Here is a 24,746-nt window from a genome sequence, read left to right on the forward strand (position 1 = left end):
GGCAACCTCAATCAGGCAGGTGAAGACAACAGCCAATAAACAACAGCTCTTTATATAAATAGCAGTCATTTAAGTTCATTGGTCCTTTAATAATGAAGTAGTAAACCTCAGCTCTCTTGAATGTTCTCATCAAATCATTTGGCTTTCAATTGTTAGGTCTCTGGTTAATCAAATTAATAGACAAGTGCCCTCAAATGAACTTGCATAGTGCTGCCAAATCGGTTCTTGCAGGGGCACAGAAGACGCTCCATCACCTCCACACAATGCAGAGATTGGTTTAGTTGGCAGAAATAAGCTCACATCCATGGATTCACAATGAACAAATGAAATTACAGAGGCATGAAATACGGGTATTATTTTGTACTGTGATTAGCCTCTTTTTTGCCACAACTGATCTTGGGCTTTATACAAACATATCTGTACAATAACAGTTACAAACAGTGTGGCGTGGTGAGATAATTACAATTGCAACAAGTTATTGGGATGCGTGCTTTGAGTTACATTCACGTCTACTTATTCAAATCTGCACTCAAGCATAGGAAGGCAGGAAAAGCTTTCTAAATTATCCAGTCAGTGGAAAGCCACATAGGTGCCCAGCCAACAGTATTTGGGGCCATCCACAGACACAAGCTTATTGCCCAATGTGGCCAAAATAGTTCATTAGATGATGTGTGAGTGTTATAGTATATATAGTCTTAAACCTTTACCCCCATTTGCGAATTATTTATCACAGGTACTGATATAGCACTGAAAATGTATGTAGCGCTTTACATGTATATTGTACATTAAAATCAGTCCCTGCTTTCAAGGAGCTTACAATCTAAGTTCCCTAAGGCCTCGTACACATGATAGGTTAACCAGAGGACAACGGTCTGATGGACTGTTTTCATCGGTCCAAACCGATCGTGTGTGGGCCCCATAGGTTATTTAACCATAGGTTAAAAAAAAGTCAACTTGCTTTAAATTTAACCTATGGATTCCTAACCGATGGGAAAAAAACGATCGTTAGTAGGCACAACCATCGGTTAAAAATCCACGCATGCTCAGAATCAAGTCGACGCATGCTTGGAAGCATTGAACTTTTTTTTTTCAGCACGTCGTTGTGTTTTACGTCACCGCGTTTTGACACAATCGTTTTTTTAACCAATGGTGTGTAGGCACGACGGACCATCAGTCAGTTTCATCGGTAAACCTATGACAACGGTCCTTCAGACCATTCTCATCGGATGGACCGATCGTGTGTACGAGGCTTAACTCACATTTATACACATACTAGGGTCATTTTAGACAAGAGCCAATTAGGCTACCAGCATATCTTTGAAGTGTGGGAGGAAAACTACGAAGGTATAGGGAGAACATACAAACTCCAGGTAAGTAATGCCAATGCTTAAAGCGGAGGTTCCGCCGATATTTTTTTTTTTAAAAGTCAGCAGCTACAAATACGGCAGCTGCTGACTTTTAAAAAATGGACACTTACCTGTCTAGTGCGCCTGCGATGTTAGAAGCTGAGGCTGAGAAATCGCTCGGTCCTCTGCTGCTTCCGCCGCCATCCTAGGTGATGGAATCAGGAAGTGAAGCCTGACGGCTTCACTGCCCGATTCCCTACTGCGCATGCGCGAGGATCGCGACGCGCCATCACTGGTCCCCGCTCTCTCCTGGGAACAGTGTTTCCCAGAAGACAGCGGGTGACGTCACAGGCTGGATTCCCCGTGGTGATCACACCCGGAAGTGGTGCAAATACCCGTCTCAGACAGGTATCTGCACCCCCTCCCCCCCTGAAAGGTGCCAAATGTGTCACCGGAGGGGGGAGGGATCCAAAAAGCGGAGGTTCACTTTTTGTGTGAACCTCCGCTTTAAAGCTTAAATCGCACCGCACAGACGTTGCATGTGATGTGTACAGGAATTCAGTGCAATTCCTGTGCGAATCACGTGCGGTGACCCTCACCCCCCCCAAGTGTGAACTCAGGCTCAATGGTCACCAGTGGCGTCTCCAGCTTTCATATTTAGGGGGGGCACATGGGGGGACAGGGACAAAAGTAGGGGGGCCAACTATAAAATGCAATTATATATATATATATATATCCTGGGGCCCTTTACTACGATCCCACTATGGGCCCTTTCACATGTTCTGCAGTGAGCTCCCTTCCTACTCTACTGGGGCCCCCCAGGGTGGCAGAAAACAAGAGATATATGTCACCAGCACACCAAGAAAATATAAGGGTCCAAAGAAGTGGGAGAACTATCAGTGTTGCAAAGGTTGTCTTGCCACCGGGCCCTGGTGTTCTGCCACAGTGGGGATCCCCAGTTGTCCTGTCCCTGCTATTTACAGCGCTGGTCTGGCGTCTGTCTCCTTGGCAGCGGCGGCAGTCTATTAGGACCTAGTGCTGGTGACATTATGGGTGCATGCAGGGGAAGGCTGTCACTATTGGTTATAGAGAGCCGAGCCCCCAGCTGGTCACCTAGCAGCAGTAATGCTGTATAACCTTCTCTGTTGACATGCTGATCGGCATGTGATCCAGGTGATGCTCCCAGTCAGATCTAATAAAAACAGTATTTATTAGCATCAAGAGTACAACCACATAAATATAATCAACCGTATGATCAGCAGCCATGTGGGCTCTATGCCTGTAAAGTGTGGGCTTTGATCAATAAAATCTCTGATATTTATGACTAGGATTTGACTAAGAGCATCACCTGGATTGCATCCCGATCAGCATGTCAGAGAAGGGTCCACTGCTGCTAAGCAACCTGCAGGGAGCTCAACTGTCTACAACCAATAGAGATGGGCTCAGATGTGTTTGAAATCCCACATGCCCGATCACGCCAGGAAGCCGACACTCCACAGTGCTAATCAATGTATGGGCTGCCTAAGAGCTAAGACCAGCCATAGACAGTTTAAATCTCAGCTGGTTCATCAGAAACTGGCTGAGATTTGAACTATTAATGAGCAGATTCTCTTATAATTATCACTAGTGGTTGCTGTATAGTCACTAGTGATAATCACTGTTTGTCGGGAGAATACAATTGCTGGGCAGGAGGGATATTCCCGTCAGCAGTGTCTGTGTTGATGGGGGAATCATGCAAGTTTCTTTCCTGCAATCTGTGGATGCAGGAAAGAAATTTGCACCGTATATTATCTGCCTAACTGAAAGTGAAAGTAAATTGTGAATGTTTTGAAAGAACAGGAGAGGGGGAGGGAGACAGATGGGGGGGGAGAGAAGGGATGGAGATAATGTAGTTCAGTGATTACAGTGTACTGCAGTCTGCAGTGCACACACTTAAACACGGCCCAGGCTAGAATATCTGGTTGTGTGAGCGCTCGCATTATGCAGTGTCGGCGAGCACAGGGAGGGGGAGGAATCCCTTGCAGAGCTGACTGGGGACGCTCTCCCTCTCGGGGAGCAAAATACAAAAATTGCAAAAAAATATTTTTTTTTTTTTTTTTTTTTTTGGGGGGGCACATGATGGGGCACAGCATGATGTTGGGGGGGTCAGGGCCCCCTCTGCCCCCCCCCCTAGGGACGCCTCTGATGGTCACTAGGGCAAATGGAAAGGGTGAATCTCCCCAGTGGGCACACAGACCACAATACAAACATGACAGGGCTGCCAAGTCTTTCTACTCTAGCCAAAAAATAAATAAAACAAAGCTTGGGCTTTGGATACACTTTACAACAAAGGGATATATAACTAATAAATAGTAAGTATTTGATGACTTACTGTAGGAGCTTTCTTTTATCACAAATTCCTGGAAGCAGCATCCAAACTCATCTGGCACTCGAAGGGATATGACTTTTTTCTGAAGCTTTGAAGACTTTCGCACCAGAAAAGTCTGTGAACAGGAAAATGTAAGAAGGCAAATGAAAATACTATCTGGGAATATTGTTTTATACTACAGACTCTAATATAATTGCATATTTTATTAAACAAATTGTGGAGACTCAAAATCAATACGTTCACAGCACAGTAGGCTACATGCACACAGGCAGCTTGGTGCTAGGGCACCTGGGAGGCACATGCGTAGGGTCCAGCCTTGCTGAAATACATGGTGCCTCCACATTTTACTTGCTTTTAGGGCTAGGTGCACTTTCAAAGTACTCAACCCCCTAGCAGACCAAGCACAGAAAACATGGATACTTGTAGACAGTTATACAATCTGTTACAGACAGGGTTGCACCGATACCACTTTCTTAAGACCCAGTACAAGCACCGATATCTTTTTTCAAGTACTCACCGATACCGATTACTTATACTTTTTTTAATGTCACGTGACAGTGGCACCAATATCCAGCAATGCATTTCAATTTTTATATTTCTGATGAAGAGATGTAATAATTGTATATGGAAAAAACAATAAAATATAAACAAAATGAATAAAAAAATAATAATAATATGCAGCACTGATGAGCACTGACATGTGGCACTGATGAGGTGTCAGTAGTTTTTTATTTTATTTATTACATTTTTTTTTATTATTTTCTACAATTTATTTATTTATTGTTTTACGATTTATTTATTTTTTTTGGGGGGGGGGGGGGGTGGATTGTGTCAATGTTTTTTTGTTTTTTTTTTAACAATTTAACCTTTTAAATATTTTTTCATCACATGTCTTAAATATATTAATTATTTTTTTATCAGCTCTGTTGGGGGGCTTTGGTGGGATATCAGAGGTCAAAACAGACCCCTGACATCTCCCCATTGAGACAAGGAAAGGGACTGAGGACACGGATTCCCCTTTCCTTATCTCTGCAGCCTCAGCTGCACTGAAGATGAATGAACAGGCGAAAGAGGCTCCTCTCCATTCATAAACTGAAGCATTGTAAACACAGTTTACTCTGCTGAGTTATGAATGGACAGTCAGTGATCACTGACTCTCTGCATTCAGAAAAGGAAGGAGATGGTAAATGATATATTTACCGACTCCTTCCTCTGCTCTCCATCCTAACAGATCTGGGACATGGGGGGAGCGGGCGAGCACAGAGGGAGCGGAAGAGCACACGGAGGAGCATGGAGGGGGACCAGAGGAGCCCAGAGGAGAGCACAGAGGGGGTCCGGAGGAGCCAGAAGGAGGACATGGAGGGGGAACACAGAGGGGGACCACCAGTGCCGCCTTATCGGTGCCCACCAGAGCAGCCTTATCGGTGCCCACCAGTGTAGCCTCATCAGCGTAGATCAATGAAGGAGAAAAATTACCCGTTTGCAAAATTTTATAACAAACTATAATATATATATATATATATATATATATATATATATATATATATATATATATATATATATATATTAATCTGTATTTTTTTAAACAAAAAATAAAAACCGCAGAGGTGATCAAATACCACCAAAAGAAATTTCTATTTGTGTGAAAAACATTATAAAAATGTAATTTGGGTACAGTGTTGTATGACCGCGCATTTGTCATTCAAAATGCGTCAGCGGTGAAAGCTGAAAATTGGTCTGGGCAGGAGGGGGGTTTAAGTGCCCAGTAAGCAAGTGGTAAATGGGATATCAGAGCACCGTTACTTACTAAAAAAAAATAAAAAATAAAAAGGACCCATCCCACTTTTTTTGTATAATGAACCACAACGTACATATTGTTCACACCTGTGTGCTATGGTTTGCTAAATGGCGCAAGCTTTGAGGTACGCTGGCAAGGTGCTTTGGGGTGCCATTCTAAATAAAGGTCAATGCAATTCGTTGCACACTACTGAACAGTGCAGTAACGCATATATATAGACTTTAGGCTGGAAACACACCACTGAAACCAAGGCAAACCGCACAAAACATGCCATTAGGTTATAAAAAATAAATATGATTTATGATTTATGTGGTAAATGTTAATGTTCTGAGACATAGCGTACACTATCCGGTGATGGGACAACATTTTCCATACAGTCACACACCATAATAGGAAGGCCGGAGAAATAGCAGTCATCCTCCGGTATGAAAGATAAGAGTACACACACTGTGCTGTGACTCATACCTAAAGTGCCACTAAACTATTTAAAAAAAACAAATATCTATATAGATATGTACTCCTAACTTTAAAAAAGTACCTTGAATTGCTCTCAGCCGCCTCCGAATTTTTTTCCCTTTTTTTTTTGCTGCTGTGATCAGACTTCCTATTAGTTGGTGGCTGCATTCGTTCACCATGGTGCCATTGTATGTAGGAACAAAGGCTCACTGCCGAGATGGACTATGGGATGTGTACTGTGCAGAAAAAGCAGAGCAGCTGACCGCAACTAATATGAGCTGCTACTAACAAACAAATAGAAGTGTTTTTTTTTTTTAATAAACTTTGTGCTAAGTGTACAAAACTTACACTTCATTCACTGCAATGTAGGGCAGTGTGGTGAGCTGCTCTGCCTTACATTATAGTGTGACTTGGAATGGAGATAAAATGCAGCATGTCTACATTTTACTACAGCACAATGCAGCGCTATAGGCTCACTATGCAAGCCGCTTAGGGCCCCGCAAAGCTGCAGAGGGCCCCCCAAATTACTAGAGGCCCGCCTGGTGCAAAGTAATTTTCGGCCCCTCACCCCGTTTCTCAACTCACTGGCTGGGAGAAGAAGCAAGAAGTCAGCACCCCCCGCTTCTCACATATGTCATTTCCGACAGCAGAACACCCCTCCCCCCGCTTCTCAACTTTAATGTGACATGTAATTTTGCTTAGGGCCCCAGGGAGGTCAGGATCGGCACTGTACTAGGAGGTGGAATCGGGTGGCATTTTTGTCCATTAATAATGTATTTTTTTTTTTAAATATTTCATAGAATACCGTCAGGTGTGTGTGTGGAAGGGGGGGGTGTCAGGTAGGCTGTATGGGACCCCATGATTCCTAACAGCGGCCCTGAGTGTGAATGTGACACATAGGAAACACTTTTTGGCCGCTAGAGTGGCGGGCGCTTTTAACCCCAGCTAGCGGCCAAAAAAGGGGTTAAAAGTGCCGTGTTGTGGCGCTTTTGAAGCCCTTTTTTAGGCACTGCCCATTAGTGTTAATTTAGTCGACTAAAACATTTTAGACGACTAAGTGAATACTATTTTAGTCTACTAAAATACGACTAAAACAATTGAGATGACGACAAACTACTAAAATGCCATTTTAGTCAAATGACTAAAACTAAAATGCCATTTTAGTCAAAAGACTAAAACTAAAATGCCATTTTAGTCAAAAGACTAAAACTAAAATGCCATTTTAGTCAAAAGACTAATGCCGCATACGCACAATCATATTTCGGGTTGTAAAAAACAAAGTTTTTCAGGCTCAAGAAAAAACGAAATTTCATCATTAACCACTTAAAGCGGAGTTCCACCTAAAAATGGAACTTCCGCTTAACCCACTCCTCGCCCCCTTACATGCCACATTTGGCATGTCATTTTTTTGGGGGGGGAGTGGGGGCTTCAGGAGAAGGGGACTTCCTGTCCCACTTCCTCCTTCCGCCGAGGGGCTGGAAAGGCGATTAGCTTAATCACCTTTTCACAGCCCCTCCCTGTAGGCGAGCGCCTGTCCAATCGGACGGCGCCGCTCGCGCATGTGCAGTGGGTGCCCGGCCGTGAAGCCGAAAGCTGTCACTGCCGGGTGCCCACACTAAGAATGAAGACGCCGGCCGGCGAGGGGGGGCGAGGAGCAGGGCCCCGGCCGGCACGTCGCTGGAGCCATGGAGCAGGTAAGTGTCTGTTTATTAAAAGCCAGCAGCTACACTTTTTGTAGCTGCTGACTTTTAATAAACTTAAAAAAAAGGTGGAAAACCCCTTTAAGCCCCGGACCAAAATGCAGGTAAAGGACCCGGCCAGTTTTTGCAATTCGGCACTGCGTCGCTTTAACTGACAATTGCGCAGTCATGCGACGTGGCTTCCAAACAAAATTGGCGTCCTTTTTTTCCCACAAATAGAGCTTTCTTTTGGTGGTATTTGATCACCTCTGCGGTTTTTATTATTTGCGCTGTAAACAAAAATAGAGCGACAGTTTTGAAAAAAATGCACCATTTTTTTTTCTTTTTGCTATAATAAATATCCCCCCCCCCCCACAAAAAATATAAAAAACTTGTTTTTTCCTCAGTTTAGGCTGATACGTATTCTTCTACCTATTTTTGGTAAAAAAAAATTGGTTTGCGCAACATTTATAGTGTTTACAAAATAGGTGATAGTTTTATGGCATTTTTATTAATTTTTTTTTTACTACCAATGGCGGCGATCAGCGTTTTTTTTTCGTGACCGTGACATTATGGCAGACACATCGGCCAATTTTGACACATTTTTGGGACAATTGTCATTTTCACAGCAAAAAATGCTATAAAAATGCATTGTTTACTGTGAAAATTACAATTTCAGTTTGGGAGTTAACCACTAGGGGGCACTGAAGGGGTTAAGTGTGACCTCATATGTGTTTCTAACTGTAGGGGGCGGGGCTGGACGTGTGACATTGGTAGTTTTACCAGAACGAGCGCCCCCGCCTCATAACTTGCTTCTGAGCATGTGCAGGTTTTTCACGTCGTTAAAGCCCACACATGATCATTTTTTACAACCCGAAAAACGACAACGTTTAAAACGTCATGACAAAATAGAGCATGTTCGAATTTTTTTTGCCTGTTTTTTAGAACCCGAAAAAAATGCTCTGAAGCCCACACACGATCGCTTAAAATTACATTTTTAAAAACCGTAGTTTTTTACAACCCGAAAAATGATCGTGTGTACATAAGACTAAAACTAAAATCGGAAATTTTACTTCAAAATGAACACTGCTGCCCATTAATTTCTATGGACAGGGCTGTATACAGCGCTCCCAAACTACCCCAAGGATGCTGCTTGCAGGACTTTTTTTCTAACGTCCCGCAAGCGCACCGCCCCAGTGTGAAAAGTGACACTGAAATAAATGTGAGGCTGTTTTCGGGCGTTATTTAGAGGCTATTTCTAGCACTAAAATGCTTGAAAGTCACCTCAGTGTGAAAGTAGCCTAATTGAATGATATTTGTTTAGCAGAACACATTGGGGTTGATTTACTAGAACTGGAGAGTGCAAAATCTGGTGCAGCTCTGCATGGTAGCCAATCGGCTTCTAACTTCAGCTTGTTCAATTAACCGCGGCAGGTCAGCTCTCCTGCGCAAATCTCCGTAGCTGCATGGCAGATTGCGCAGGTGCAGAATGGGGATCTGCCTTTGTAAACAAGGCGGATCCCTATTCTGGCAGGAGACATGACAGAAATCTACTGTTCACAGTGATCGGGAACAGCAGATCTCTGTCATATCCCTGCCAGCCCATCCCCCCTACAGTTAGAACACGCTGAGGGAACACATTTAACCCTTAAGATCGCCCCCCTAGTGTTGACCACTTCCCTGCCAGTGTTATTTTTATAGCATTGATCAATGTAATGTAGCGCCCATGTACTTTATTGTACTGGTGCTAGTCAAATTTGAATATAGATCAGAGTATAGACCATGATTGTTATATACAATAGGGCCTCTGTCTTAGCTTGGCTGTGCTGTGGGCCATTCTGCTGTACCGGGTGTTCTTCCAACCCCAGTGCTGCAGGTGGCAGCAGTGGAGTCGAGGTTTGGGTGCTCTTCCCAGCAGCCAATCACGTTGCTGTGCATGCTGGGGGGGGTATTTATGGGACAGACGGCATTGTTCTGGGTTCTTCTTCGTCCAGTGTGGCACCGACCTTTATTGTGGCCACATGACGGTGCCACGGCGTTATGGCCTACCTGGCCGGGGTGCCTGCCATGCAGTGTTCCTGGCTCTGGGACCATGTTGGTCCGGAGCGTCTGAACCAACGATGGGGATACAGTGAGTGACTGGGTTCCCTCCTTTGATGATCCCAAGCTGGGTGCTGTTCGGTGGGGAATCGGTCTGAGGAGCGCCATTGAGAGGCTGGCGGTCCAATAGGGCTTGTACGAAACCACCGGGGATCACAGATAGCCGGACACTGCGGGACTGATCACCTGCCAGTCGGTACGTGGGTGACAAGTTGAAGGAGATCCAGACGTAACTCAACCAAGGAGGCATATCTCCAAAAATTCTACCCAGAGGGGACCTGTGGCAGAGGTATCTTCTGAGGTTCACCAAGGAGGGTCTGTGGCAGAGACTTATTCCTACAATTGTCCGAGTGATACTCCGGCTGCCAGGTCAGTGAGAGAGGCCTGTCTGGGTAAACTGTAAAATATTGATGCGCTAAAATTAACTTAATGTATGGTACGAAGTACAAATAGTGCAAATTGCAAACTCACAATAAATCAATCCCAACACAAATAAACACAATATTAAGTGTATTTTAAGAGTCCTGATATTAAATGGAATATTCCACAATGCCTCCCCTCTGATCAGAGGCGCTCCCAACGCTCCAGCTGTAAGGGTCAGGTGTGCATGCACCAGTAATACTCAGGAACAATCATGTGCAAAAAAAGGAAAAAAAAAAAAGAAGAAAAAACCTCATTGCCCAATATATTATGTTAGATGGAATAAGGACAGAGACTACATCTGTAGTGTGTGCACTCACGAAACCCCGCTAGGACTCAGACAAGTAGTTCGCCGCTCAGTTTCAAGGTCTCCTCACTCGGATCCGACTGACTTGGCATCCGATGGTCCCGTCACTGTATGCTCCTCCCCTACGTGTTGCGTCACTTGTCACGTGACTTACTCATGGGTAATGACGAGTGACGCAACACGTAGGGGAGGAGCCTACAGTGACGGGACCATCGGGTGCCAAGTCAGTCGGATCCGAGTGAGGAGACCTTGAAACTGACCGGCGAACTACTTGTCTGAGTCCTAGCAGGGTTTTGTGAGTGCACACACTATAGATGTAGTCTCTGTCCTTATTCCATCTAACATAATATATTGCGCAATGAGGTTTTTTCTTTTTCCTTTTTTTGCACATGATTGTTCCTGCGTATTACTGGTGCCTGCACACCTGACCCTTACAGCTGGAGCGTTGGGAGCACCTCTGATCAGAGGGGAGGCATTGTGGAATATTCCATTTAATATCAGGACTCTTAAAATACACTTAATATTGTGTTTATTTGTGTTGGGATTGATTTATTGTGAATTTGCAATTTGCACTATTTGTACTTCTTACCATACATTAAGTTAATATTAGTGCATCAATATTTTACATTTTTCACTATTGGTTTGGTTTCACCGTTTAGATTGCTGCTTTTAATTATTTGTTTTTTTGTGTTGTGTTTTTTTCCTTGTATTATATATTAGTAGCGCTGTAGTCCATTTTCTCTTTATCTTTTGTCCGGGTACACTGAACCCACTCCGGCAGGAGTGGCGCAGAGAAGTGTTACGTTTGGGAGCAGGACTGTTTCCTATCATTATGTCTGAATCTGCTGTTTTTCCTCCTTTCAACTTTACTTTCCTCACCACAAGTTTTATTGTTTTTACCCGGCTGGGTAATAAAGAGCACAGAAAAGAGCACCTGTAGTGGACATTACTTTACTTCTGTTCATGCACATACGCATCATTCACCCCTAGAGAATTCGGAGGAGCCACGAGGTAACACGTCACCCAAAAATCCAGCAGCTCCAATGGGGGTAATGCTACAGTAATAATGTCACGGATGCCCAAAAAGTCTCATATGGGGTCAGATTTGTCCTCCGCAATGTCGCAGTCCCACTAAAAATCGCAGCATGCCGCCATTACTAGTAAAAACAATAAATAATTATAAAATACCCTAAATCGAACCCATACATTGTAGACGCGATAACTTTTGCGCAAACAAGTCAATATATGCCAATTGCGATTTTTTTTTTTTTTATTACAAATATATAGAAGAATACATATCGGCATAAACTGAGGAATAAACTTCATTTTTATAGCACTTATTGCTGTGAAAATGACAATGGTGTCAAAAGTGTTCGATGTGTCCGCCATAATGTCGCAGTCACGGAAAAAAAATCGCTGATCGCCGCCATTAGTAGTAAAAAAAAAAAATTATTATTAAAAATGACATAAAACTATCCCCTATTTTGTAAAAGCTATACATTGTGCGCAAACCAATCGATAAACGCTTATTGCGTGTTTTTTTTTTTAACCAAAAATAGGTATAAGAATACGTATCGGCCTAAACGGAGGAAAAAAATTTTTTATAACTTTTTGGGGGATATTTATTTTAGCAAAAAATAAAAATTATTGTTTTTTTTTTTTCAAATTATCGCTCTATTTTTGTTTATAGCACAAAAAATAAAAATCGCAGAGGTGATCAAATACCACCAAAAGAAAGCTCTATTTGTGGGAAAAAAAGGATGCCAATTTTGTTTGGGAGTCACGTCCGCGCAATTGTCAGTTAAAGCGATGCAGTGCGGAATCGAAAAAAAGGGGCAAGGTCCTTAACCTGCATAATGGCCTGGGTCTTAAGTGGTTAAGCTTTCACAAAAAAAAACTGGAAGCTGATTGGTTTCCTATGCAGAGCTGCACCAGATTTTGCACTCAGTTTTAGTAAATCAACCCCACAATGTTAATAAATACTTGTATGCATTTGTTGTTCAAGTCCTAAAAAAAAAAAAAAATCTGCAAACGGTATTAGGAATGTGCGCTTTTCCTAGTTTCTAGGGTGGAGATTTCCTTGAGAGAAGAAATGAATGGCAAGGTTCCAGTCCAATTCACAGCCCTCCAAGAGCACACAGTGCCAAGCTCTATGGTATCCTGTGAAGCTCAGCATATTTCCAGCCTGCACAATCTAGTAGCTCAGAAGTTCGATCAAAGTTTGGAAACATAATGCAGTTCTAAGAAAGCACATTTTCATGCAAAGATCAGCAACACCAAGAATGATTTAGCCGTGCACCTTTCTCTAGGAACACTTGCGTTATATAAAAATAGCATAACCATCTGAGGTTTGCGTTCCAATAGCTGCAGCTGTTGAGGGCCAGGAATGTCATACCGAGGATCGGATCCAGAGGGAACTATAATTTTACATAATGGACTATTGTTTCAGACTGTTAACATTTGCAAGTAACAGGTGCTAGGCAGTACACAACTATTCTGTATCTGACTGTTTGGGTGACTTTCATGTGCTACGATCCATGTAAGAATATAGAAAAAGGAACTGTAGGGGAAAGTTCATAATATAGAAAAAAGGAATCCAGTCATTTAACTAGAAGGGTATGTCAACCCTAACATTACACATGTCTTCTTCGGGAACCTTTTGGTCAATAAGTGCCCCATCATTGTTGTCAGTGAGAGGAATAGTGTCCCATCATTTTTGTCAGTGAGAGGAATAGTGTCCCATCATTGGTGTCAGTGGGAGGAATAGTGACCCATCATTGGTGTCAGTGGGAGGAATAGTGACCCATCATTGGTGTCAGTGGGAGGAATAGTGACCCATTATTGGTGTCAGTGGGAGGAATAGTGTCCCATCATTGGTGTCAGTGGGAGGAATAGTGTCCCATCATTGGTGTCAGTGGGAGGAATAGTGTCCCATCATTGTTGTCAGCCAGAAACTCGATCGGAGCCGTATTCTGCCGAGAAACCCGGTCGTGTGTACACTTTCGGCCGAGGAAACCGACGAGGATCTTGTCGGGCCAAATAGAGAACATGTTCTCTATTTCCTCGTTAGTCAACGGGGAAACTTGGCTCGCCGAGATCCTCGGCGGCTTCACAAGGAACTCGATGAGCAAAACGATGTGTTTTGCTCGTCGAGTTTCTCGGCCGTGTATACGGGGCCTTAGATGAAGATCAGATCACATTTTATGACCAATTTGTGCAGAAAGCCATATCATTCCAAAAGGGTTCACATACTTTTTATTGCAACTGTGTGTGTGTATATATATATATATATATATATATATATATATATATATACACACACACACACATACACATATACTGGATTCTTCTTATAAGGAATTCATGAATGTACTGGAGGATAAAATAGCACTGGTGAATACTAAACATCCGTACACACCCACTATCACGGCAAATATCAGAGCATTTTGTTCACGCCCGTAGCTGACCACACACAGATAAAAACTTTCCCCTGCATGCCAAGTATTCCATACTTCTTCTGTGACACAGTTGTGCAGTGTTCTGGCAATGACCAACCATTACAAAAGCATTCTGGAGAGGAGATTCATTCATGGGGATCAGTTGGTCAAGCGGATATTTTGTACAAATGACTTGATTATGACTCTCTGCTGTGCACCCAACTAGTAAGAAGTAAAGTAAAGAAGTAAATTAACCTTTGAAGCTATGTTCATTTGAGAACGATCTTTCTCCTTTAATGGCCAGCTTCAATAAATACAACACAAGATCTCAGAAGGGGGTGGAGAGAACACAACTGATCAACTGATTTAAAGAAGAACTCCAATAATTAAAGAGGCGCTCTATTCTGTAGCTGCTGACATTTAATATAAGGACACATGTCCAGGGATCCAGCGATGTCCTCGTCCTCCAATTCTTTAATCGGCTTTGGGTATAGGCACCGTATCTTAGGTAAGGGGAAAGGGCAGTGAAGGCTTTTGGCTTCCTGCTGCACATGCGTGAGCCAAGCTTTGTGAATGGCCCCACAGTCTTCTGGGACCTGTTATGTATCCCTGGAAAATTGTTAGGAGAAGGAGAGGGGGCAAAGAAAAGTGCCAAATATGGCAGTGGAGGGGTGGATACAAACAAGCAGAACTTCCCCAAAGGAATGAGGCAGCAGACAGAAATTACACTGCCCTGGATTGAGACAAGTACACACTATATAGGTATATGCTTTGTTCATGTCATGTCTGAGGTTTACAACCATTTTAAACACTGTGGGACAGTTTGGCCCAAACGAGTTACGCAGATGCCACCTCCATGTGCAAGCAGCACCCTCTTGCAGCGAGTGCACCAGCCACTTTCCTTCTGTTTACTTAACACAAGGCTTCCTCTCAGTGATCCAAATGAAACTGGCAGTGCCACTGTAAGCTGAGACAGATCTCCCTGCCAGTTGCAGTGAAGGGAGCTGGTGCTAGTGCACCATTCAGAGGTTTAAGAGCATTATCAAAGAGAAGAAAAGGCGCCCCGCCCCCCAACCCAGTGCATTAGTATGTAGATGAATGTGGTCTCAGCCAGCGCCGTTCCAGCCACGTCCCCCTGACATGTTTCGTCCCGCTCACCGGAGCTTGGTTACAGAGGTGGGACTGCTTACTGCAATGTAGCACAGGCTACAACAGTAAATTACAAGGTCATCATTAGCCACATGGCGATGGCATCTGTATAATTAGTTTGAGCCAAGCTGGCCCAAAATAGACATGTAAAATAATCTCACCCCTGGAATAATTCTACAAACAGACAAAGTCACTTGGTCATTAAGGACAATGCAACAGTGTCTGTAAAAAAACTCCTCAATCCCCTCTTCAGCGATTCTCCACGGCTCTTTTCTAGCAGCCATTCATATTGTGCCATAATAGAGGGAGAAACATCAATGCTTCTTGTAGCCTATGGCACAAGCCAACACAAGCATTTTGGTGCCAGTTGCAAGAAAGGAGTAGTGTGTGATCACAGGATAGGTATAATTATGTCAGGGTGGGGCTTTTCACAAGACACGCATGCACAGCCAAGACCCTTAACCTTTTTTTTGATTCACTGTAAAAATTTCTTGAAAGATCTCCAAAAGCCGGACACTTGATGGGACAAGAAGAAAGAGTAAGCTAGAGGGTTCTAAAACTAAACACAGACAGGCTAAAGATGACATGAAAGGTTAAAGTGGAGCTCCACCCTAAAGTGGAACCTCCGCTCATCGGATTCCCCCCCCCCCTCCGGTGCTACAATTGGCACCTTTCAGGGGGAGGGGGGACAGGTTCCCTTACCCGCAATGGCGGCAGCAGTGTAGCCTTTCAGCTTCACCCTGGGAACCCTACTGCCAACATCGCTGGACTCCAGGACAGGTAAGTGTCTATTTATTAAAAGCCAGCAGCTGCAGTATGTGTAGCTGCTGGCTTTTAATTTTTTTCCCCGGACCTCCTCTTTAATAATAAAAAATAACAAACATGTCATACTTACCTGCTATGGGCAGTGGGTTTGCACAGAGCAGCCTCAATCCTCCTCTTTTTGGGTCCCGGCAGCGCTCCTGGCTCCTCCATCTAAGCCAGTGCCCCCAATAGCAAGCCGCTTGCTCTAGGGGCACTGCTAGTGTGTGCTCACTCCTGACCCCCACTCTATGCATCCGTAAAACACAGACTCAGCCCCGACCCCCGCTCTCTTTAGCTCACTGGACTCACTGCACACAGAAGTTATTTTACCTTCATGCAGAGAATGCATGAAGGTTAAAAACCTTGAGCCTTAAAAACCACTTTAACATAACTTTTCCAATGCCACTGGTCAACTTAGTGAAATAACCCGTCAGGATTTTTGGTGGAAAACAAAGAGATAGATCTCCGCTTGCATGAGTTTTCTCTGGGTACTCCAGTTTCCACTCATACTCCAAAGACATGATGGTAGTAATTGGCTCCTTTCCAAATAAATTAAATCTATTTTAAACCTAAAAGTATCTCTGGTCACCAGTAAATACCAGTGCATTATTTCTTAGCAGGTTAAGACAAGGCCTAAACATTCTTCATCAAATCAAGGCGAGTGGTACGTACCGCGGGAGGCTGGTCCTGCAAGAGATCCCCAACGCTGTCATCGCCCAGACTAAGTTGAAGCCAAACGGAGTGAGTGTGGAGCAGCTTATCCAGGATACTGGGCTTGTAGGCCACACTCTCATACCCAGAGTCTCGAAGGAAAGCTTTTTTCTCCAGCAGTACGTTTTTCTCCATCTCTTTCTCAATACTGCAGAAAAGAAACAGAACACATATATTAAATCTCCCAGCACTGCCCACAAACGATGGAAACTCATAACTAATACAGATTTGGTCTATGCATCTAATGTAACCGAAGTGGCAATAGTGGAGTCAATTATTTTTGCATTAAAAGCAGTTCTGGTGCCAGATGGAAAAAAAAAAACATATAGACAACAATAGTGGAACTGGTGTTTTCTGAGCTGCCCCGGTTTTAACATGTTGGCAGGAAATATCATTATTGTAGCTCGTCTTAGATTTGTATTGTGGACTCTGCACATTTCATATATGACCTCCAGTTAAGGCTTGTCAAGCCATAAGCATGTTAAGCAAGTGGTATAACCACTAAGAATTAAAGTCAATTCAATTACTGTATATACTCGAGTATAAGTCGATTCGAATATAAGCAGAGGCACCTAATTTTACCACAAAAAAAATGGGAAAACTTATTGACTCGAGTATAAGCCTAGGATGTCCATCTGCATGCCTTAGGCCCCGTACACACGACCGGATCTATCCGCTGAAACTGGTCCGACGGACCAGTTTCAGGGGACAGATCCGGTCGCGTGTAGGCCCGAGCAGACAATTGTCCGGTGGATCGGACAGTTTCCAGCGGACCAAAATTGGTTAGCATGCTAACCAATCTGTCCGCTGGAAACCTGTGCGTCGGACGTGTTCGGTCGTCTGTACAGACTCACCGGACACGTCCGACCGACCGCCATCCCTCGCATGCGTCGTAATGATTCGACGCATGCGTGGAAGCTTTGAACTTCCAGGGCCACCCACGTCGCCGCGGCCACGCCCCGCGTATTGTTTACGCGCAGATTTCTGTCTGATGGTGTGTACAACCATCAGACAGAAATCCGGCAGCGGTCGCAGCGGATCTATCCGCTGAAAATGGTCCGGAAGGACCGTTTTCAGCGGATCGATCCGGTCGTGTGTACGGGGCCTTACTGTGCCTCACTGTGTCCATTTGCATGCCTCACTGTGTCCATGCCTCACTGTGCCTCACTTTGTCCATGTGCATGCCTCGCTGTGTCCATGCCTCACTGTGCCCATGCCTCACTGTGCCCATGCCTCACTGTGCCCATGACTAGACTGAGGTTTAACATGGGAGTCTATGGAAGGGGTGCCCAGCTTTGAAAAATCGGTGCTCCCTAGCCATTAATCCTCCAAAGAACAAACTTTGCACACTTGTAGAGGAGAAATGGGGCAATATGTGTGCCAAGTTCCAGATCCAGAGGACCTACGACCGGCCGGTACCGTGTCCCCAAACTCAATAGAGAAATGACCATTTAACATGGGAGTCTATAGAAGCGGTGCCCGGCTTTAAAAAAAAAAAAAAAAAAAAAAAAATCGGTGCTCCCCGGCCGTAGGTCTTCCAGACAACAAACTTTGCACACTTGTAGAGGAAGAGTGGGGCTACCCGTGTGCCAAGTTTGGGGTCCAGGGGACCTACGACCGGCCAGTACCGGGTCCCCAAATATGGGAGATCAGGTGCAAAAAGGTGACTCGAGTATAAGCCGAAGGGGGCATTTTCAGCACAAACCAATGTGCTGAAAAACTCGGTTTCTTACTCGAGTATATACGGTAAGTACAAATCGGTTTGAAATTTTAAAAACGATTGAGCTAGCTATAGGGGGTGCTTCTTTCTTTAGGACCTTCTCAAGTCAAATGGAAGATGATTTTCAGTTTTGTATACTGTACAGTTCCTATTGGAAGATTCACTCTATTTGTCCTAGTAACCATTATAACTGGGGCAGAACAAATGGGAAATCCATCCCTGTACAGCTGCCACTGGAACAGGAATAGAAGGGGAAGTATTCCAATGGAGACAGCTCCAGTCTCTTTCACATGAAGGTTCCCAACAGGTCCACCTGTCAGTTTTTCAGGTGGACCTGATTGGATGGTTCATTCACTCTTATGGACTGGTGGGTGTAAACGGACTTGTGTGCATTTATACCAGCCTACCTCTGGATCTGATCCAGTCCGAAAAAAAAAAAAGAAGAAAAAACAGAAGGGAACCCACCCTCTTCTGTTTAGGTGGATGGGATCGGAGGGCATTTGGGTGTAAATGGACAGTGGAGTTGATTTACTTCCGGTCACCCATAGAGCAAAGCGGTCACTCTCCGGGTGGAGACGGGTGTTATATCCACTTGCTCGGCACAGTAGGGGATCGCCGGACGGATCTGCTGCTGATCTTAATGTGTGAAAGGGGCCTTAAGCCTCGTACACACGATCGGATTTTCCGCAAACAAAGCGTTGGACTATTGCCCCGAGAGCATTGGCCAGAAACTTGTCTTGCATACAAACGGCACGCAATTGTCAGCCAACAAACACAATATAGTTACGTGTTTTTTCAGCTCTCCTAGACCTAATTGATCAATTAATCCTTGCAGTGTCGGCGCAGACTTATGCCCTGTACACACGATCGGTCCTTTGTCTGACCAAATTCACATCGGAATTCCATCGGAGTAAAATAGAACATACTCTCTATGTAAACTCCGATGGAATTCATCGGAATTACTCCGATGGGGCATACACTCCGTCTGACTTTTTCCATCGGAAATTCCGATCGTGTGTACGGGGCTTTACTGCAAGGGATGATTTTCTTAGTTGGGCTTTAAAAGGGAATCTTCACACAATTTATTGTATGAATATTCTAAACTCCTATAGTAAATCAGCCTTACTCTGTCTACAGACATACGCTATCCAAAGATAAGAAAAAGTTTTGGCTTTAGCTATAAGCGAATACTTGATCATAGGTCCACTGGAAGTCCTTGTAGCTTTCCCTTTTGGGCTTTAAATGCTTTATGTTGTAAATTTTCACCATTGAAGTTTCACAATGCTTTGTTGACAGCATCAACTCTTATGCCGCGTCCACACGACCGTTTTTCATGCCGAGAAAAATGCTATTTTTTTTAATTGGTCATTAAACGATCGGTGTAGGCTCCAGAGCATTTTTCTCGAAGAGAAAAACGACCATTAAAAATGTACAACATGCTCTAATTTTTCTCGTCGTTTTTTTTCACGTCGTGTGTGGGCTTTAACGATAGGAAAAAAATGTGCATGCTCAGAAGCAAGTTATGAGACGGGAGCGCTCGTTCTGGTAAAACTAGCGTTTGTAATGGAGAGCGCACATTCGTCACGCTGTAACAGACTGAAAAGCATGAAGACTGAAAAGCGCGAATCGTCTCTCACCAAACTTTTACTAACACGAAATCAGCAAAAGCAGCCCCAAGCGTGGTGCCATCCAAATGGAACTTCCCCTTTATAGTGCAGTTGTACGTGTTGTACGTCACCGCGCTTTGCTCAAGCATTTTTTTTCACAATCGTGTGTATGCAAGGCAGGCTTGACAAGAATCAGGTTGAGAAAAAAGAATTTTTTTCCATGACATTAAAAACAGTTGTGTGTATGCGGCATTAAACTGGTTTAAAATGCTTAAATTTTTTTTCTCTCCAAAAATTTGCATCTTGTTAACTGGAGTCTAATTAATTCCACGTTGTTGGAACTCAACAGCCTCTGCATTGCACGCTCTGTAAACTTAATGTGCCATTACTACTGGAATTCTTTATTAGGGTGTTGATGTCTGAGCAAGTGCACATTCCACACCACTGTCAAATTGTGGAGCAATGCCGCGGCCTACCTGCTTGTCGCCTGACCTGCTGGTCTGTATTATAGGAAAAACAATCCAATAAACAAGGCTTGACAAAAGAAATGCAGGTTTGGCTCTAGATGCGACCAGCTAACAGATTAATTCTACATTACAAACAGAGCAGTGTCTTTATAATCATCACTATCACACTACACACGTTTTTTTACTAACATACTCCGGTTACCTTGTTCTCGCACTCCCCCTACTGGGCACAAAGATTATGAACTCAGAGAACAAAAAGCCGTACAAGTAAGGTGATGCACTACATAAAAAATGCTGCTTACATTGCCATGCTTTTTACTGGGTGAAACACACATATATATATATAAATAGCGAGGGTTCTTCAAAAAGTTTCCACACTCTTCTTAACTATTAAATATATAATATTTAACTAGCTATTAAATATATAAAAGTGCAGAAACTTTTAGAAGAGTCATTATATAAATAAAAAAAATATCTATCTATCTAGATAGATAGATAGATAGATATTAGGGCTGTGGAAATGAAAGATTAATTACTCGATTAATCGTACATTTTTTTGATCGATCAAAAGTCTTTTGATCGGTACTAGTGGTGCAACGGATCGTAAATGATCGGTGATCCAAACGGGTCACCATATGCAGATCGGCACACCACGTGATCCGCGGAGCTCCGCTGCTGCCTCGGCCATGGGAAAGGCCGGGGCTTCGGCCTAGCTCCTGGAGCGGGGGCCATCTTGGTCCACCTGGCGGCGGCCTAGGTGAGCCTAGAGCGGCGCGCTGACGTCATCACCCGGCCTCAACTGCTCGTGTTCGGCCGGTTTCTCTGGTAAGACTAAGCAAGCACTAATCTTCCTATACAGTGGGGGAGATGTGGACCATATTACAGTGGGGGAGATGTCTGTGGATATTACAGTGGGGGAGATGTCTGTGGATATTACAGTGGGGGAGACGTCTGTGGATATTACAGTGGGGGAGATGTGGATATTACAGTGGGGGAGATGGCTGTGGATATTACAGTGGGGGAGACGTCTGTGGATATTACAGTGGGGGAGACGTCTGTGGATATTATAGTGGGGGAGATGTGGATATTACAGTAGGGGAGATGTCTGTGGATATTACAGTAGGGGAGATGTCTGTGGATATTACAGTGGGGGAGATGTCTGTGGATATTACAGTGGGGGAGATGTCTGTGGATAGTACAGTGGGGGAGATGTCTGTGGATAGTACAGTGGGGGAGATGTCTGTGGATGTTACAATGGTGATATCTGTGGATAGTACAGTGGGGGAGATGTCTGTGGATATTACAGTGGGGGAGATGGCTGTGGATATTGCAGTGGGGGAGATGGCTGTGGATATTACAGTGGGGGAGATGGCTGTAGATATTACAGTGGGGGCGATGGCTGTAGATATTACAGTGGGGAGATGGCTGTGGATATTACAGTGGGGAGATGGCTGTGGATATTATAGTGGGGGAGATGGCTGTGGATATTACAGTGGGGGAGATGTCTGTGGATATTACAGTGGGGGAGATGTCTGTGGATATTACAATGGTGATATCTGTGGATAGTACAGTGGGGGAGATGTCTGTGGATATTACAGTGGGGGAGATGTCTGTGGATATTACAGTGGGGGAGATGTCTGTGGATATTACAGTGGGGGAGATGTCTGTGGATATTACAGTGAGGGAGATAGATGTGCATATTACAGTGGGGGAGATGGCTGTGCATATTACAGTGGGGGAGATGGCTGTGCATATTACAGTGGGGAGATGGCTGTGGATATTACAGTGGGGGAGATGGCTGTGGATATTACAGTGGGGGAGATGGCTGTGGATATTACAGTGGGGGAGATGGCTGTGGATATTACAGTGGGGGAGATGGCTGTGGATATTACAGTGGGGGAGATGGCTGTGGATATTACAGTGGGGGAGATGGCTGTGGATATTACAGTGGGGGAGATGGCTGTGGATATTACAGTGGGGGAGATGGCTGTGAATATTACAGTGGGGGAGATGGCTGTGGATATTACAGTGGGGGAGATGGCTGTGGATATTACAGTGGGGGAGATGGCTGTGGATATTACAGTGGGGGAGATGGCTGTGGATATTACAGTGGGGGAGATGGCTGTGGATATTACAGTGGGGGAGATGGCTGTGGATATTACAGTGGGGGAGATGGCTGTGGATATTACAGTGGGGGAGATGGCTGTGGATATTACAGTGGGGGAGATGGCTGTGGATATTACAGTGGGGGAGATGGCTGTGGATATTACAGTGGGGGAGATGGCTGTCGATAGTACAGTGGGTGAGATGTCTGTGGATATTACAGTGGGGAGATGTCTGTGGATATTACAGTGGGGAGATGTCTGTGGATATTACAGTGGGGAGATGTCTGTGGATGTTACAGTGGGGAGATGGCTGTGGATATTACAGTGGGGGAGATGGCTGTGGATATTACAGTGGGGGAGATGGCTGTGGATATTACAGTGGGGGAGATGGCTGTGGATATTACAGTGGGGGAGATGGCTGTGGATATTACAGTGGGGGAGATGGCTGTGGACATTACAGTGGGGGAGATGGCTGTGGACATTACAGTGGGGGAGATGGCTGTGGACATTACAGTGGGGGAGATGTCTGTGGATATTACAGTGGGGGAGATGTCTGTGAATATTACAGTGGGGGAGATGTCTGTGGATATTACAGTGGGGGAGATGTCTGTGGATATTACAGTGGGGATTATATATGGTGGTGATGCGAAAAATGTATGTGCGTAATAATTAATCGAAATAAAAAAAAAATTGGATTACTCCAAAATGTTAATCAGTAACAGCCCCAATATATATATATATATATATATATATATATATATATATATATATATATATATATATATATATATATATATATATATATATATATATATATATATATATCTTTGAATGCACATAGCAAAGTCTTCCACATACAAGAAAATTATGCCTATGTAAAAATGACTTGTCCCACCCGCCCCTCTTTGCACTCTACAATTAGTATTGTAAGTGTGTTTATAAAATTTCCTGCATCCCACAGTCCAGCACATCCTGTAGGACTTCTCATTACTGCCGACAATTAGAAATATGCAGCCCTGGCGGCAGAACTTCTGGGGAAAAAATGAGAGCATCAGAGAAAATCTGGTAAACACATTAGGAATGGAAGCTCTGCTCTCATTTTATAGCCAGCTGGATGGACCTCATTCCAATGAAACCAGTCTCTATGCATGGCACAAAACTTAATAGAAAAAAAAATTAATTTTTTTTCCAAAATTCCAAAATATTTTTTTAACATTTAAAACATGCAGGAAAGTAATTCTTACTTGGAGCATCTCCAATAACTTTTAATTTTGCTTTGTGGATGGAGAAACGGGTAGGGTAGATGTAAATGGTAACATACTGAAGCTCCCCAACTGTCCCCGATTTGGAGGGACTTCCCTTCTTTTGGAACCCCTCTGTACCTCTTTCCTCCTCATTTTTCATCTAATGTATATACCTCTATAAAGAAATATACAAGTAGTATTATATTGCAGTAAGGGCCCTTTCACACCTTTGCGACTTGGGACTGCAAAGTCGCATGACAAGTTGTACTCCATTATTTCCAATGAGCACCGTTCATATCTTGCGACTTCAAAGTAGTCCCTGCAATACTTAGACCGACTTTGATGCGACTTAAGGTCCTTAGACCTCAAGATTACACAGGCATTGCTTCAAGTCAGGTCAAAGTCGTATCAAGGTCGGGCAACAAAGCCGGGGGAGCAAAGTCGGGCAGTCGGACAGCAAAGTTGGAACAGCAAAGTCGGGGAAGCAAAGCTGGGAGCAAAGTTGGGGAAGCAAAGCTGGGAGCAAAGTTGGGGAAGCAAAGCTGGGAGCAAAGTTGGGGCAGCAAAGTTGGGGAAGCAAAGCTGGGAGCAAAGTTGGAGAAGCAAAGCTGGGAGCAAAGTTGGGGAAGCAAAGCTGGGAGCAAAGTTGGGGCAGCAAAGTTGGGGAAGCAAAGCTGGGAGCAAAGTTGGGGCAGCAAAGTTGGGGAAGCAAAGCTGGGAGCAAAGTTGGGGCAGCAAAGTTGGGGAAGCAAAGCTGGGAGCAAAGTTGGGGCAGCAAAGTCGGGGAAGCAAAGCTGGGAGCAAAGTTGGGGCAGCAAAGTCGGGGAAGCAAAGCTGGGAGCAAAGTTGGGGCAGCAAAGTCGGGGAAGCAAAGCTGGGAGCAAAGTTGGGGCAGCAAAGTCGGGGAAGCAAAGCTGGGAGCAAAGTCGGGCGACATGGTTACATGTACATCGGATGTCCTACTGCCTGCTGTCACCTGACATTAATGCTTACTTAATCTCCATTTAACTGATGGCCTCGGAGCACCT

General features: G+C 44.2%; 1 protein-coding gene across 3 annotated transcripts in view; it reads right to left on the reverse strand.

Moving 5' to 3' along the window:
* The window catches only part of RIN2 (Ras and Rab interactor 2), a 263,520-nt gene that overhangs the window by 82,621 nt on the left and 156,153 nt on the right, over positions 1-24,746 (reverse strand). For all 3 annotated transcript variants that reach the window (XM_040351005.1, XM_040351004.1, XM_040351006.1), the window contains 2 exons: positions 16,537-16,723; positions 3,718-3,829 (listed from right to left, as the gene is read on the reverse strand). In XM_040351005.1, the coding sequence (XP_040206939.1) occupies positions 3,718-3,829; positions 16,537-16,723 (299 nt within the window). The remainder of the gene's footprint in view (positions 1-3,717; positions 3,830-16,536; positions 16,724-24,746) is intronic.

The sequence above is a fragment of the Rana temporaria genome, chromosome 4 (genome assembly GCF_905171775.1).
Source record: "Rana temporaria chromosome 4, aRanTem1.1, whole genome shotgun sequence".
NCBI lineage: Eukaryota > Metazoa > Chordata > Amphibia > Anura > Ranidae > Rana > Rana temporaria.